This window comes from Dasypus novemcinctus, chromosome X (genome assembly GCF_030445035.2).
Source record: "Dasypus novemcinctus isolate mDasNov1 chromosome X, mDasNov1.1.hap2, whole genome shotgun sequence".
NCBI lineage: Eukaryota > Metazoa > Chordata > Mammalia > Cingulata > Dasypodidae > Dasypus > Dasypus novemcinctus.
Window position 1 is genome coordinate 187,423,308 of NC_080704.1, and position 13,650 is coordinate 187,436,957.

The 13,650-nt window shown below is 37.5% G+C and overlaps 1 protein-coding gene across 5 annotated transcripts in view; it reads left to right on the forward strand.

The window, feature by feature from the left end:
- The window catches only part of BRCC3 (BRCA1/BRCA2-containing complex subunit 3), a 138,075-nt gene that overhangs the window by 86,111 nt on the left and 38,314 nt on the right, over nucleotides 1-13,650 (forward strand). For all 5 annotated transcript variants that reach the window (XM_004479147.4, XM_023584823.3, XM_058290983.2 and 2 more), the window contains 2 exons: nucleotides 556-644; nucleotides 2,116-2,171. In XM_004479147.4, the coding sequence (XP_004479204.1) occupies nucleotides 556-644; nucleotides 2,116-2,171 (145 nt within the window). The remainder of the gene's footprint in view (nucleotides 1-555; nucleotides 645-2,115; nucleotides 2,172-13,650) is intronic.

Consider the following 13,650-nt stretch of genomic DNA (forward strand, 5'->3'; position numbering starts at 1 on the left):
TCTGTGTCTCCTTTTGTCATGTCATTTTGCTGCGTCAGTTCTCCGTGTGTGCAGTGCCACTCCTGGGCAGGCTGTGCTTTTATTGCGCAGGGTGGTTCTCCTTACAGGGTGCACTCCTTGCACGTGGGGCTCCCCTATGCGGGGGACACCCCTGTGTGGCATGGCACTCCTTGCGCGCATCAGCACTGCACATGGGTCAGCTCACCACACGGGTCAGGAGGCCTGGGGTTTGAATCCTGGACCTCCCATGTGGTAGGCAGATGTTCTATCCTACTGAGCCAAATCCGTTTCCCAGGTCTTTCCATTATTATTTCTTTACTACATTTCACAGCAGGACTTGTCTTAGGCTAGGAACCTAGAGTTTTTCTTATTAAGTTTTCTTACTTAATTGTAGACTTTTCATAATAATTCCCTAACTTTGTAAAATGTTTATACTTTTACAGTCAGGTTGTCCTTAGGATATATTCTCTGTATCCTGGGAAAATTATAAGCCACTGTTGTCTTTAAATCTATATAGTTTATTGACAGAAGATTTTTATTTTTGTTTATTTGCAGATGTTCGCACACAAGCCATGTACCAGATGATGGATCAAGGCTTTGTAGGACTTATTTTTTCCTGTTTCATTGAAGATAAAAATACAAAGGTATTGTGTGTTTGTTTATAATATACACACACAGAGTAGAAAAAAATCTCTTTGCAATTTTAATAATGACCAGGGCAGGTTTCAAAAGAGAAAGGGCATTGAGTCAGGACCTGGAGAAAGTGAGGGAGGAATTCTTGTGGATTTCTTGGGGAAGAACACTCCAGGTCGAGGAAATAGCCAGGGCAAAGAACCTAAGATGATTGTGGCATGTTCAGGAAACATCAGGCAAGTCATTATGGCTGCAGCAGAGTTAGGAAGAGGGAGAGAAATGGTAGGATGGCCATAAGTCCCAGTTTGCCTTGATCAGTCTCACTTTTATTCTAAAATTTCAGTGCCTTATTCAGTTAATACCTCCTTTCATTCTCAGAAGTGCCCCCATCTAGATGATTACTCATTTGGCCATCCTACCTATGAAGTCAGAAAGATAACAGGTGCCAGATCTTGTAAGGCCTTAGCATTGACTCTGAGTTGGGAAGCTATTGTAGGGTGACTTATGTTTTAAAGGGACATCACTGGCTGCTTTGTTGATAATAGACTAGAGAGGATGGGATTGGGGACATCAGTGAAACTAGTTAGGAAGATAATATAGTATTCTAGGCAGGAGGCAATGGAGGCTTGGTCTACTGTGTTAGCAGTGGAGGTGATGAGAAGTGGTCAAGTAGTACATAACTTTTATGGCTAATAATAATAACAACTGCCGCCATATATCACCTATTGTGTGGCACATATGTATTAGGTGTTACTAAATATGCTCTACCCCTGACAACAAGTTTATGCAGATTATTACTATCCCTAGTTTATGGATGGGGAAACAGAAGCTCAGAAATATTAAGCATCTTAATCAGTGGCTAGTCTTCCCATTCTCAATTTGGAATGCTTCTGTTTGAATTTTGTGTTTGTATCAAGAGGTTTTAATACGTATCAGTTCAAACAAAAGGAAAATTATTATTTAACATTGTTAGTGAGAATTTTGCCAAGAATATCAAGTGTCCTATTATTTAGTACATTAGTTATATTCTCAGAATCTGTGTGAAGAATGAATATTCTCCATAAAATTGTTTCATTTCCAGAAACATTAAAGTCTAATGTCTTGAACTTTGTTTCATTTGAAATGCTTTTGTCGTTGTTATTATAAATTTACTTACTATCATTATACATAGTTTTTGAATAAGTTTGTAAACTTCAAGCATAGCAGCATGCTTGTTCTGTTTCTTAGTTTCTTGGTTTTCATGTTTGTTAGCAATTATCTGCTGTCACATGATCAGAGGTTGGGTTGTAGCCATCTCAGGTTGACTGCATATATGATCCTTCTTACAGAAAATTATTTATGGCATATTTCACCTTTAGAATCTCATTACCATTCACTTCCAGGGGGGCATTTGGGTTTTAGGTTAGAATCTACAAAATTGTTTATCTTTCTCAATATTAATCCTTCTTTGTGTAATACTTATTGCAATTTTTTTTTTTGTAGACTGGCCGGGTGCTCTACACTTGCTTCCAATCCATACAGGCCCAAAAGAGCTCAGAGTAAGTATAACAGAGAAGTACATTTCCATATGTGGACTAATCTCCAGTAGAAGGAATTGATTGTTTTCTGTTATTCTTTATATTGCTGTTAAAACACTAAGAACTCTGTAGTCTGTCTATACCCATTGATATCTCTGTCAGGAGTTAGAATCTCTTAGCAGCTTGGGTATTGGGGATCTAGGAAGCTAGGATCATATAATCAGTTTCTCCATGCATAACTGACATTCTAGGACTTTCTTTCATTTTTCTCCTGGGTTCTTTCCATTGTTTCTTGCAATTCGTGTCATCTTAAAATCAGGAACAAGACAACATGCCTGGTTTTATCGTAGCTTTCAATATTTGATTGGAACTCTAGCTGTAGTAATTAGGCAAGAAAAAGAAAAGGCGTCTAAGTCTGAAAGCAGAAGTAAAACTATCTCTGGTCACAGATGACATGATCCTATATATAAAAAGTCCTAAGTGACATTGTCAACATTGCAATGGAAGACATCCCCTGGAAATGTGTCCCTGCAGTATCAATAAATAAAGGGCTAAATCCCACTTGATTGGAACTCTGGAGGATGATAGAGACTGGAGAAGGACTCCACAAATGCTGAATTGAAGGAAAAGAAAAATAATCTCCAAATCAGGTAGGAAATTTCTGTCCCAGACCCACCCATCTGGACCCTTCCCCCTTACTCCATCCCACACAGCTTGGGAGTCACACAGAAGCAGCATAGCCTGGGTCACTCCTGCCAGAGATGCAGACTTTAGAGACCCTCATAGTAGCAAGCTTACAGCCTCAAGCATATGCAGTCACAAGGCTCCAAGTCCACATGGGGAACGCAAGCCACTAAGATGTGTTGCATACAAAAGGGCTCCCAGGGGTGGAACAGAGACCATGGTAGAACTGTTAGCAAGAACTGCGCACACTCCATCCAGTTTCTCTTGGCTGGATCACCTAAACAAAAAAAAATTTGGCATATGTATTGACCCTCATCTGGGTCTCCAGGGTGGGATATACTAATGGGGAAAAAAAGGCAGAAAAGCCCCACAGAAAAAAGAAGTGTGTGGGGGACTGAACCACTGTAAGACAGGATAGTCCCAGAACTGAAAAGTGTAAGAAAAAGGGGACATTGAGTCAGGGAGAGAATTTAGACAAATCATAGGAGCTGGGGAGAAAATTATACACAAACACAAACAAAATTGAACAAGATTCCCAGAGAAGGAAAAGAGGAAAGAAGGCTTTCTCTTGGGATGAAACAATCTACAAAAAGTGAAATTGTAAAACTAGTACACTATATCTAGGGCAAGAATCAGATAAGAGTTGAGAAAAACTGAACACTTAAACATGGGCAACTCTCAGGGTCCAGAATAAATTGGACCAAGCATCAAGTAAGAGTCATAACACAGAGCCAATCAACAATAAAACCCTCAACCAGAGTGAGAAATGGACATTCAGAGTTACGTATGGCTTGTATCTAATTACCTCATCTAGTTAATCAGATGGCCAAACATCAACAAGAAAGTACAAGCCATAGCAAGAAATAGGAAGATAGGGCACACTCAAGGGAACAAATTAGAACTTCAGAGGAAACACAGCATTTGGGACAACTAATCAAAGGAGTTCAAACAAATTTTCTAAATCAGTTCAAGGAGATGAAGGAAAATATGCATAAAGAGATAAGGACATTCAGAAGACAATGTAGGAACATAAAGAAGAATTTGAAAGTATAAAAAGAAACTTAACAAATTATGGGGATAAAAGACAAAATAATGGAGATAAGAAAACACTAGAGGCATATAACATCAGATTTCAATAGGAAGATGAAAGGTTTAGTGAACTAGGAGACAAGACATTTAAAATCATACAGTCAGAGAAGCAGATGTGGCTCAAGCAGTTGGGCACCCACCTACCATGTGGAAGGCCCCAGGTTTGATTCCCAGTGCCTCCTAAGGAAGAAGAGGAAAAGAGCTAGCTGATGTAGCAAGATGATGCAGCAAGATGACACAATGAGGAGACACAACAAGAGACAATCAGGGAGCAGATATGGCTCAAGTGATTGGGTGCCTCCCTCCCAATGGGAGGTCCCAGATTCAGTTCCCCAGTGCCTCCTAAAAAGAAGACAAGCAAATAGCACGAACACAAGAGGGGGGGAATAAATAAATAAAACACATCTTTTAAATCATACAGTCAGAAGAAAAGGTAGAGAAAAGAACAGAAAAAAATTGAGCAGTGTCTCAGGGATTTAAGTGACAGTGGGAAGCCACAAACATACACATCATGGGTGTCCCAGGAGAAGAGAAAGGAAAAGGGACAAAAAGAATATTTAAGGAAATAATGGCTGAATTTTCCCAGCTCTTATGAAAGATACACATGTCCAAAAAGCACAACATACTTCAAACAGAATAAATTCTAATAGACCTATTCTGAAACATATTAGTTAGATGAAAGCAGTAACAGAAAAGTGAATCGTCATATACAATGTATCCTCAATGAGGCTAAGTTCTGATTTCTTGTCAAAAACATGTTCCATCATTTATGAAACATAAAGAAGAATTTGAAAGTATAAGGCAGTGGGATGATATATTTAAGATACCGAAAGAGAGGAACTGTTAGCCAAAAATTCTTCATCATGCAAACCTGCCCTTCACAAATGAGGGAGGCTTTAAAATATTCATAGAAAAACAGAAACTGAGAGTTTGTCAAAAAAAGACCTGCCCTACAAGAGTTACTAAAGGGAGTTCTGCAGGTTGGAAAGAAAAGACAGGGGAGAGTGGCTTTGAGTGATGTGAAGAAATGAAGATTTTCAGTAAGGATAACTAAAAGGATAAATAAAAAACTCAATCATACTGTATCCCCAATCTACAACTCTACTCTAATTCCTATAGAGTCAGAATACAAGTGAACAAGAAAAAAAGGTATATTTCCTAAAAATGGACATGAAATGGAAAAACATAAGTGAGAAAAAAACCAATATAAATATGGGAAACAGGGTTATGGGAGCAGATAAAATGTATACTATTGAAAGTAAGTTGGTAACTTTTAAGGTTAGTATGTTTTCAATGTAGGTTGTATAATATAAACCCCAGGGTAACCACAAATAAAATATTTTTAAAATACACAGAAACCCAAATTAGAAACACATTATTTGTATACATCACAAAAGATCAACTATACAGAAAATGAGTTTGCAATAAAGGAAAAGAGAGACAGGAAAGGATATGACATATAAAAACCAAAGGATAAAATGGCTGAAATAAGTACTGCCTTTACAGTAATAACAATGAATGCTAATAGATTAAACTCCCCAGACAAAAGACGCAGAATGACAGAATGGATAAAGCATGAAAAAACTATTTGTAATTTACAAGAGACTCACTTTAGACCCAAAGACACAAATATGTTTGAAAGTAAAAGGATGCAAAAAGATATTTCATATAAATAATAAAAAAGAGCTGGAATAGCTATACTAATAATAGACAAAATATACTTTAAGTGATGAAAAGCTGTTAGAGACAAAGACACTATATATTAATAAAAGGGACAATCCACAGAGAAGAAATAACAATTGTAAATATTTATGCACCTAACCACAATACCCCAAAATACATGAGTCAAACAGTTTAAATGCAAAACTTTTATAAGAGGTGAAGAAGGTCATTATATATTAATAAAAGGAACAACTCATACAGAAGATATAACAATATGAAATATTTATGCACCTAACCAGGTTGCCTCAAAATACAAGAAGCAAACACTGGCAAAACTGAAGGGAGAAATAGATGTCTCTACAGTTATTTTTGGAGGCTTCAATACAATACTGTCATCTTTGGACAGACCATCTGGACAAAGAATCAATAAGGAAACAGTTTGAATAATATGTAAATGAACTAGATCTAACAGACATATATAGAACATTACACCTCAAAACAGCAATATATATAGTCTTCTCAATTGCTCATGCATCTTTCTCCAGGATAGACCATATGTTGGGTCACCAAAAAAGCCTCAATAAATTTAAAAAGATTGAAATCATATGAAGCACAATCTCTGATCATTATGTAATGAAGCTGAAAATCGATAACAGATTGAGAAAAGGAAAACTTACAAATATATGGAGGTTAAACACTTAAATAATCAGTAGGTCAAAGAAGAAATTGAAACAGAAATCAGTAAATAACGCAATATGAATGAAAAGAGGAACACAACATATCAAACCCTATGGGATGCAATGAAAGTAGTGCTAAGAGGGAAATTTATTAGTCCTCAGTGCTTACACTAAAAAAGAAGAAAGAACTAAAATCAAAGACTTAATTGAAAACCTGCAGGAACTAGAAAAAGAACAAACTAATCCCAAAGTAAGCAGAAAGAAAGAAATAACAAAGATTTGAGCAGAACTAAATGAAATTGAGTACAAAAAAACCCACAATAGAATCAACATAACCAAAAGTTGGTTGAGATGATCAAAATTAACAAACTCTTAGCTAGACTAACAAAGAAAAAGAGAGAGAAGATACAAATAAATAAAATCAGAAATGAGAGTGAGGACATTACTACAGACCCCACAGAAGTAAAAGGGATCATAAGAGGATACTATGAACAACTCTAAGCCAACAAACTGGACAATGTTGACAAAATGGAAAGATTGCTAGAAACACATGAACTGTCTACTCTGACCCTAGAAGCAATAGAAGACCCCAACAAACCAATCACAAGTAAAACGATTGAAACATTCATCAAATCCTTCCCAAATTAAAAGCCCAGGACCAGATGACTTCACAGGTGAATTCTACCAATCATTCAAAGAAGAATTAATATAAATCTTGCTCAGACTCTTCCAAAAAATAGAACAGGATGGAATGCTATCAAAATCATTCTATGAAGCCAATATCACCCTATACCAAAGCTAAAGAGACCATGAAAAAAGAAAATTATAAATGAATTTCTCTAATGAATATATATGCAGAAATCCTCAATAACATGCTTGCTAATCAATCCCAAGAGCACATTTAAAAAATTATACATCACAATCAGGTGGGTTTTATCACAGATATGCAAGGATGGTTCAACACAAGAAAATCCATCAATGTAATATACCATGTTACTAAATCAAGGATGAAAAATCACATGATCATCTCGATTGACATGGAAAAGGCATTTGACAAAATCCAACATCCTTTCTTGATAAAAACACTCCAAAAGATAGAAAAGAAGGAATATTTTTCAACATGGTGAAGTGCATATATGAAAAACCCACAGCTAAGTTTCTTAACATGATGAAGTGTATCTATGAAAAACCCACAGCTAACATTGTACTCAATGGTGAAAGGATGAAAGCTTTCCCAAAACTGGAAACAAGATGAGGATGCCCACCATTACCACTGTTATTCAATATAGTGCTAGAAGTTCTAGCTAGAGCAGTTATGCAAAAATAAAAATAAATAAAAATAAAAGACATCCAAATAGGAAAGTGCAAAGTAAAACTCTCACTTTTCACTGATGACATGATTCTATACCTAGAAAATCTCAAAAAAATATACAGCACAGGTACTAGAGCTGAAAAAGAGTGAAGTTGGAGGACTATCACTTCCCGACTTGAAAGCATACTACTTAGCTACAGTGGTAAAAACAGCTTTGTACTGGCATAAAGACAGACATGTTGATCAGTGGAATCAAATTAAGGGTTCAGAAATAAATTCTCAAATTTATGGCCAAGTAATTTTTCAGAAGGCTGTCAAGCCCACTCAGCTGGTTCAAAATAGTCTATTCGAGAAATGGTACTGGGAGAACTTTATATCTCTATCTAAAAGAAAGAAAGAGGACCCTATTTTACACTTTATAAAAAGTGCTTGAACAATGAGTATTTATTAGCTTACAGTTTGAGGCTGAGAAACTGTCCAAATCAAGGAATCATCAAAGCAGTGCTTTCCTCCCAAAGACCAACTGCCAGTGATCTTTGGCTCCTTGACCACATGGTAAGCACATGGCAGCATCTGTTGGTTTCTTCCTTCTCTTCCAGATTTAATGACTTTCAAACTCTTGCTTCCATGACTTTGCTTTCTCTCACTGTATTCATCCCATTTATAAAGGACTCTAGTAAAAGGATTAAGACTCAATCTGAATGAGGTGGGTGAGTCACATCTTAACTGAAGTACTCTCATCAAAACGTCCTACTTAAAATGGGTCCATACTCACAGAAATGGATTAAATTTAAGAAGAGGTTTTTCTGGGATACATTCAGCTTTTTTAAAAAAGATTTATTTATTTCTCACCCCACCTTCCCCCATTGTCTGCTCTCTGTGTCCATTTGCTGTGTGATCTGTATCTGCTTGTACTCTCATCAGGTGGCACTGGGGATCTCTGTCTCTTTTTGTTGCATCATCTTGCTGCGTCAGTTCTCCATGTGTGTGGCTGGGTGGGCTGCAGTTTCGTGGGGGCTGGCTCTCCTTGTACAGGGGCCACTCCTTGCGTGGGGGGCACCCTTACATGGAGGCACCCCTGTGTGGGCCAGCACTCCTTGCGTGGAGCAGCACTGCACATGGGCCAGCTCACCACATTTGCCAGGAGGCCCTGGGTATTGAACCTTTGGACCTCCTGTATGGTAGGTGGATGCTCTATCTGTTGAGCCACATCCACTTCCCTACATTCAGCTTTTAAACAAACTCACTCTCTACTCTGGACTCCCGAAAGACATGGTATTTCCACATACAATATACATTCATTCCATCACAACATTCCAAAAGCTTTAAGTCAATTCAGTAACAATAAAAATGGTCTCATCAAAACTGGTTGAGTGTGTTCTGTCCTGGGACACAATTCCCCTCAGGCTGTGGACATGTGAAACCTAGAGAATGAGTTATCTGCTTCCAATATACACAGGAGGGAAAGGCAAAGGAGAAACATTCCCATTCATATAGGGAAAAATTAGATGGAAAACAGGGGTCATGGATCACCAAAGATTCTGAAACCTTGCCAGGGGCATACTTCATTAGATTTCAAGGTATAATAGTGATCTATAGAATGATGTTTTGTCCTTTGGGCCTGATGGAGCAGCAGCCCATTCCAAGAGCTTGTGCACTGGCCATGCTTTCCCTGAATAGTGTGCTGAAGTTTCCACCCTTTTCAAGTGTTGGCATGCTGGCCAGATGCTCCGCAGTGTCTGGGGCACAGGCTCAACTTTCTCAGAACAGTGGGGTGGTGACAAGACTCTGCAATTCCTGGGGACTCACTCTCTCTGAAGACTGGGAGTACCACTCTTCCTAAACAATAGGGTGGAAGACCCACACACTCCAAATGCTAGGAAAAGACTCACCCTTCCATGCATATGGGAGGTTCTGCTCTCTTGGCCAGAAGAGATGTCATTGGTTCAGACCTCAGCTTCCATGGTTCTCCCTTCAAAGGACTTTTTCCTTCAGTCTGTCCCTTTGAGTCCAGTCTGGTAGTGGTTCTGTTCATGAAGGTCTTGCAAAAAAAACTTGTTTGGTTTTGCATGTAGTACACATGGCTACAAACCACCAGACAGTAGGACTTTCCACAGATCCTTCCTGGATAACTGTACCTCCAACCATGATTTGCACTGAAATTACTGACTGGTTCCATGTCCATTTAAACCTTCACATGAAACACTATTCTCTGGGGACTTGTATTAGTCAGCCAAAGGGGTGCTGATGCAAAATACCAGAAATCTGTTGGTTTTTATAAAGGGTATTTATTTGGGGTAGGAGCTTACAGTTACAAGGCCCTAAACAGTCCAACTCAAGGTACCATAAAGAGGTACTTTCTCACCCAAAGTCATTGGCCACGGGTTGAAGCAAGATGGCGGGTGATATCTGCAAGGGTTCAGCCTTCCTCTTTCCTCTTAAGGCTCCATGGGCCCAGCTTCTTCCAATCTCAGCTGTAGACTGTCATAGGGCTCAGCTGCTTTGTTCTCTTCAGCTGTAAACTATCGAGCAAATGGTTCATGTCTGAGGGAGGGGCAGGATCAAATATGACAGAGCTCTCTCTCTTCCTCTATCTCCTTCTGTGTGTCTTCTTGAGTGAGTGTCTGTTTATATAGGCCAAAGTAAGTGGGGACTCAATCCAAGCTACACCTTACTGATGTCGCCTAATCAGAGGCCCTAATTTGATTTTAGAAAGTAAACTTAATCAGAGGCCCTTCACTGAAATAATACAATCAAATGGCATCAAACCTAAAGGAACAGACTAGTTTATAAACATATTCCTTCTCTTTAAGGGATTCATAAATAATCTCAACCTGCCACACCCAGCAATCCCTCTACTAGGTATATACCCAAAATGATTGAAGAATCAAACAAATTATTTGCACACCAGTGTTCATAGTGGCATTATTCAAAATTTCCAAAAGATGGAAGTAACCCATGAGTCCATCAACTGATGAACTGATAAACCAAATATGGTACATACATACCATGGAATATTATTCAGCCATAAAAAGGAATGAAATCCTGATACTTGCAACAACATGGATGAAGCTTGACATTATGCTGAATGGAATAAAGCAGACACAAAAGGACAAATACTGTATGATTTCACCAATATGAACTAATTAGAATAAGGAAATTCAGAGTTAGAATATAGGTATCAGGTGGTGGGTTGGTGGTAGAGAATGGGGAGTTAATGCTTAATTTGTACAGAATTACTATTTGGGTTGATTGTAAAGTTTTAGAAATGGATAGTGGTGATAGTAGCACAACATTGTGAGTAAAATTAACAGCATTGAATTATATATGTGACTGGCTAAAAGGGGAAATTTTAGTTCATATTTAGATTACTAGAATAAAAATTAAGGGATAAAACATAGGACTGTACAACACAGTGGACGCTAGTGTAAACAAAGAACCATAGTTAATAGTACAATTATAAAAATGTTCATGAATTATAACAAATACTCCACACTAATGCAGGTGTTAATAATAGGGTGGTATATGGGAGAAATACAGCCAAAGGTAAAGTATGGAGTATAGTTAATAATACAGTTTTAATATTCTTTCATCAGTTGTAACAAAGGTACCACACTATTGCAAATTGTTAACAGTAGAGGGATATATGGGAATGCTGTGTTTTTTACATGACTTTTCTGTAAAGCTACAACTTCTCTAATTATAAAAAAATATAAAAACCAATGAATTACCTAAAAATCCTGACAAAAATCCCAAAAAGCTGTAGAGCTATATAATAAGCTAATGCAGCAAAGCTGCAGAGTATGGGATCAACGTACAAAAATCAGTTGTGTTTCTATACACAAAACAATTCCATTTATACTTACATCCCAAAGAACAAAATACTTAGAAATAAATTTAATCAAGAGGGTGAAATGAAACCTGCCATACATTGCTGAGTCAAATTAAAGAAGACCTAAATAAATGGAAAGATATCCCTGTTCATGAGTTAGAAGACTTAATGTTGTTAAGATATCAGTACTACCCGAAGTGATCTACAGATTCAACAAAATTGCAATCAAAACCACAATCGCCATTTTTTTTCAGAAATGGAATAACTGATTCTAAAATTCATATAGAATTGCAAGGGGGGCCAAATCACTAAAAATACTGAAAAGGAACAAAGCTGTAGGACTCACACTTGCTGATTTTAAATCTTACTCCAAAACCACATTTGTTATTTAAAAAAAAAAAGTGTGGTGCTGGCATGAACAATAGACATATCGACAATGGAACAGAATTGAGAGTCCTGAAATAAACTCAAACACTGATGGCCAATTTATTTTAGACAATGGTGCCAGGACCATTCAGTTGGAAAAGCATAGTTTCTTCAACAAATGATGTTGGGACAACTGGATATCTATACGCAAAAGAATGAAGTTGAGCCCCCCACCTCCCACCATATGTAAAAATTAATTCAAAACTGGACCAACCAGCTAAATGGAGCTAAAAGTATAAAACACACCAGAGAAAACAGCGGTAAATCTTCATGACATTGTATTTGGTAATGGATCATATATATGGCACCCAAAACATGAGCAGCAAATAAGAACTGGATAAATTGTACTTCATCAATATTAAAAACTTTAGTTAGTGCCTCAAAGAACAATATCAAGAAAGTGAAAAGACATCCTACAGAAAGTGAGAATATATATGCAAGCCATATATCTAATAAGGGTCTAGTATCATCCATATGGAATCTAAGCCCCCTCTTGATATAGAAGTGGAGTAGACATCACCATTCCAGGGTCCACAGGATGGAGGAATAAAATATGAATTAGAGTGGACTTACTGGTATTCTACTATAAAAATATCGTGACTAGTAATGGAAGGAACTGTAGCATTGATGTGGAGAAAGTGGCCACGGTAGTTACTGAGGGCAGGGAGATGGAAAAAGATGTGATGTGGGGGCATTTTTGGGACTTGGAGTTGTCCTAAATGATATTGCAGGGACAGATGCTGGACGTTATATATCCTGCTATAACCCACTAAATATAGTGGGGGAGAGTGTGAGCTACAATATAAACTATAATTCATGTGGTGCAGCAGTGCTCCAAAATGTATTCCCCAAATGCAATGAATGTACCACAATGCTGAAAGAGGTTGATGTGGGAGGAGTAGGGGTGTGGGGTATATGGGAACCTCTTTTATTTTTTAATGTAACAGTTTTTGTGATCTATACATCTTCAAAAAAAAATACAATAACGGAAGTGGACTTGGCCCAGTGGATAGGGCGTCCGTCTACCACATGCAAGGTCTGTGGTTCAGACCCTGGGCCTCCACACGGGTCAATACTTAGGTGTAAATTTACCAAAACATGTCCCAGATATATATGCAGAGAACTACAAAATGTTGATGAAAGAAATCAAAGAAGACCTAAATAAATGGAAAGACATACCATGTTTGTGGATTGGAAGATTCAACATAGTAAAGAATTCAGTTCTTTCTGAATTGATCTGTAGATTTAATGCAATACCAACCAAAATTCCAGCATGATTTTTCTGTAGATAATAGACAAACTGATGTTAAAAATTTATACAGAAAGGCAAAGGACCTTGAATAGCAAAAACAATTATAAAGTAGAAGAATAAAGTTGGAGGAATCACAATACCCAATTTTAAGAATTATTATGCAAGCAAGTAATCAAGGTGGTGTGGCACTGGTGAAGGATAGACACATGTATCAGTGGAAGAACAGAACAGAGTCCTAGAATAGACCTACACAAAGATGGCAAATTGATTTTTGAAAAATCTGTAAAAGCTATTAAGTGAAGAAAAAGTAGCATATTCTACAAATGGCATTGGAGTAATTGCACTGCCATATACCGAATAATAAACCTCAAACTAAATCACATATATGACTCCAAAATTTCCCTGTCTACCACAATCATGCTCACATAACAAAACTGTTAATTGCACTCATGATAATGTGCTAACATCACCCCTAACCCTTTCAAACATTTAAAATTAACCTTATTACAAATTCTGCAGAAATTAAGCATCAGCTCCCCATTCTCTACCTTCATTCTATCTTCTGG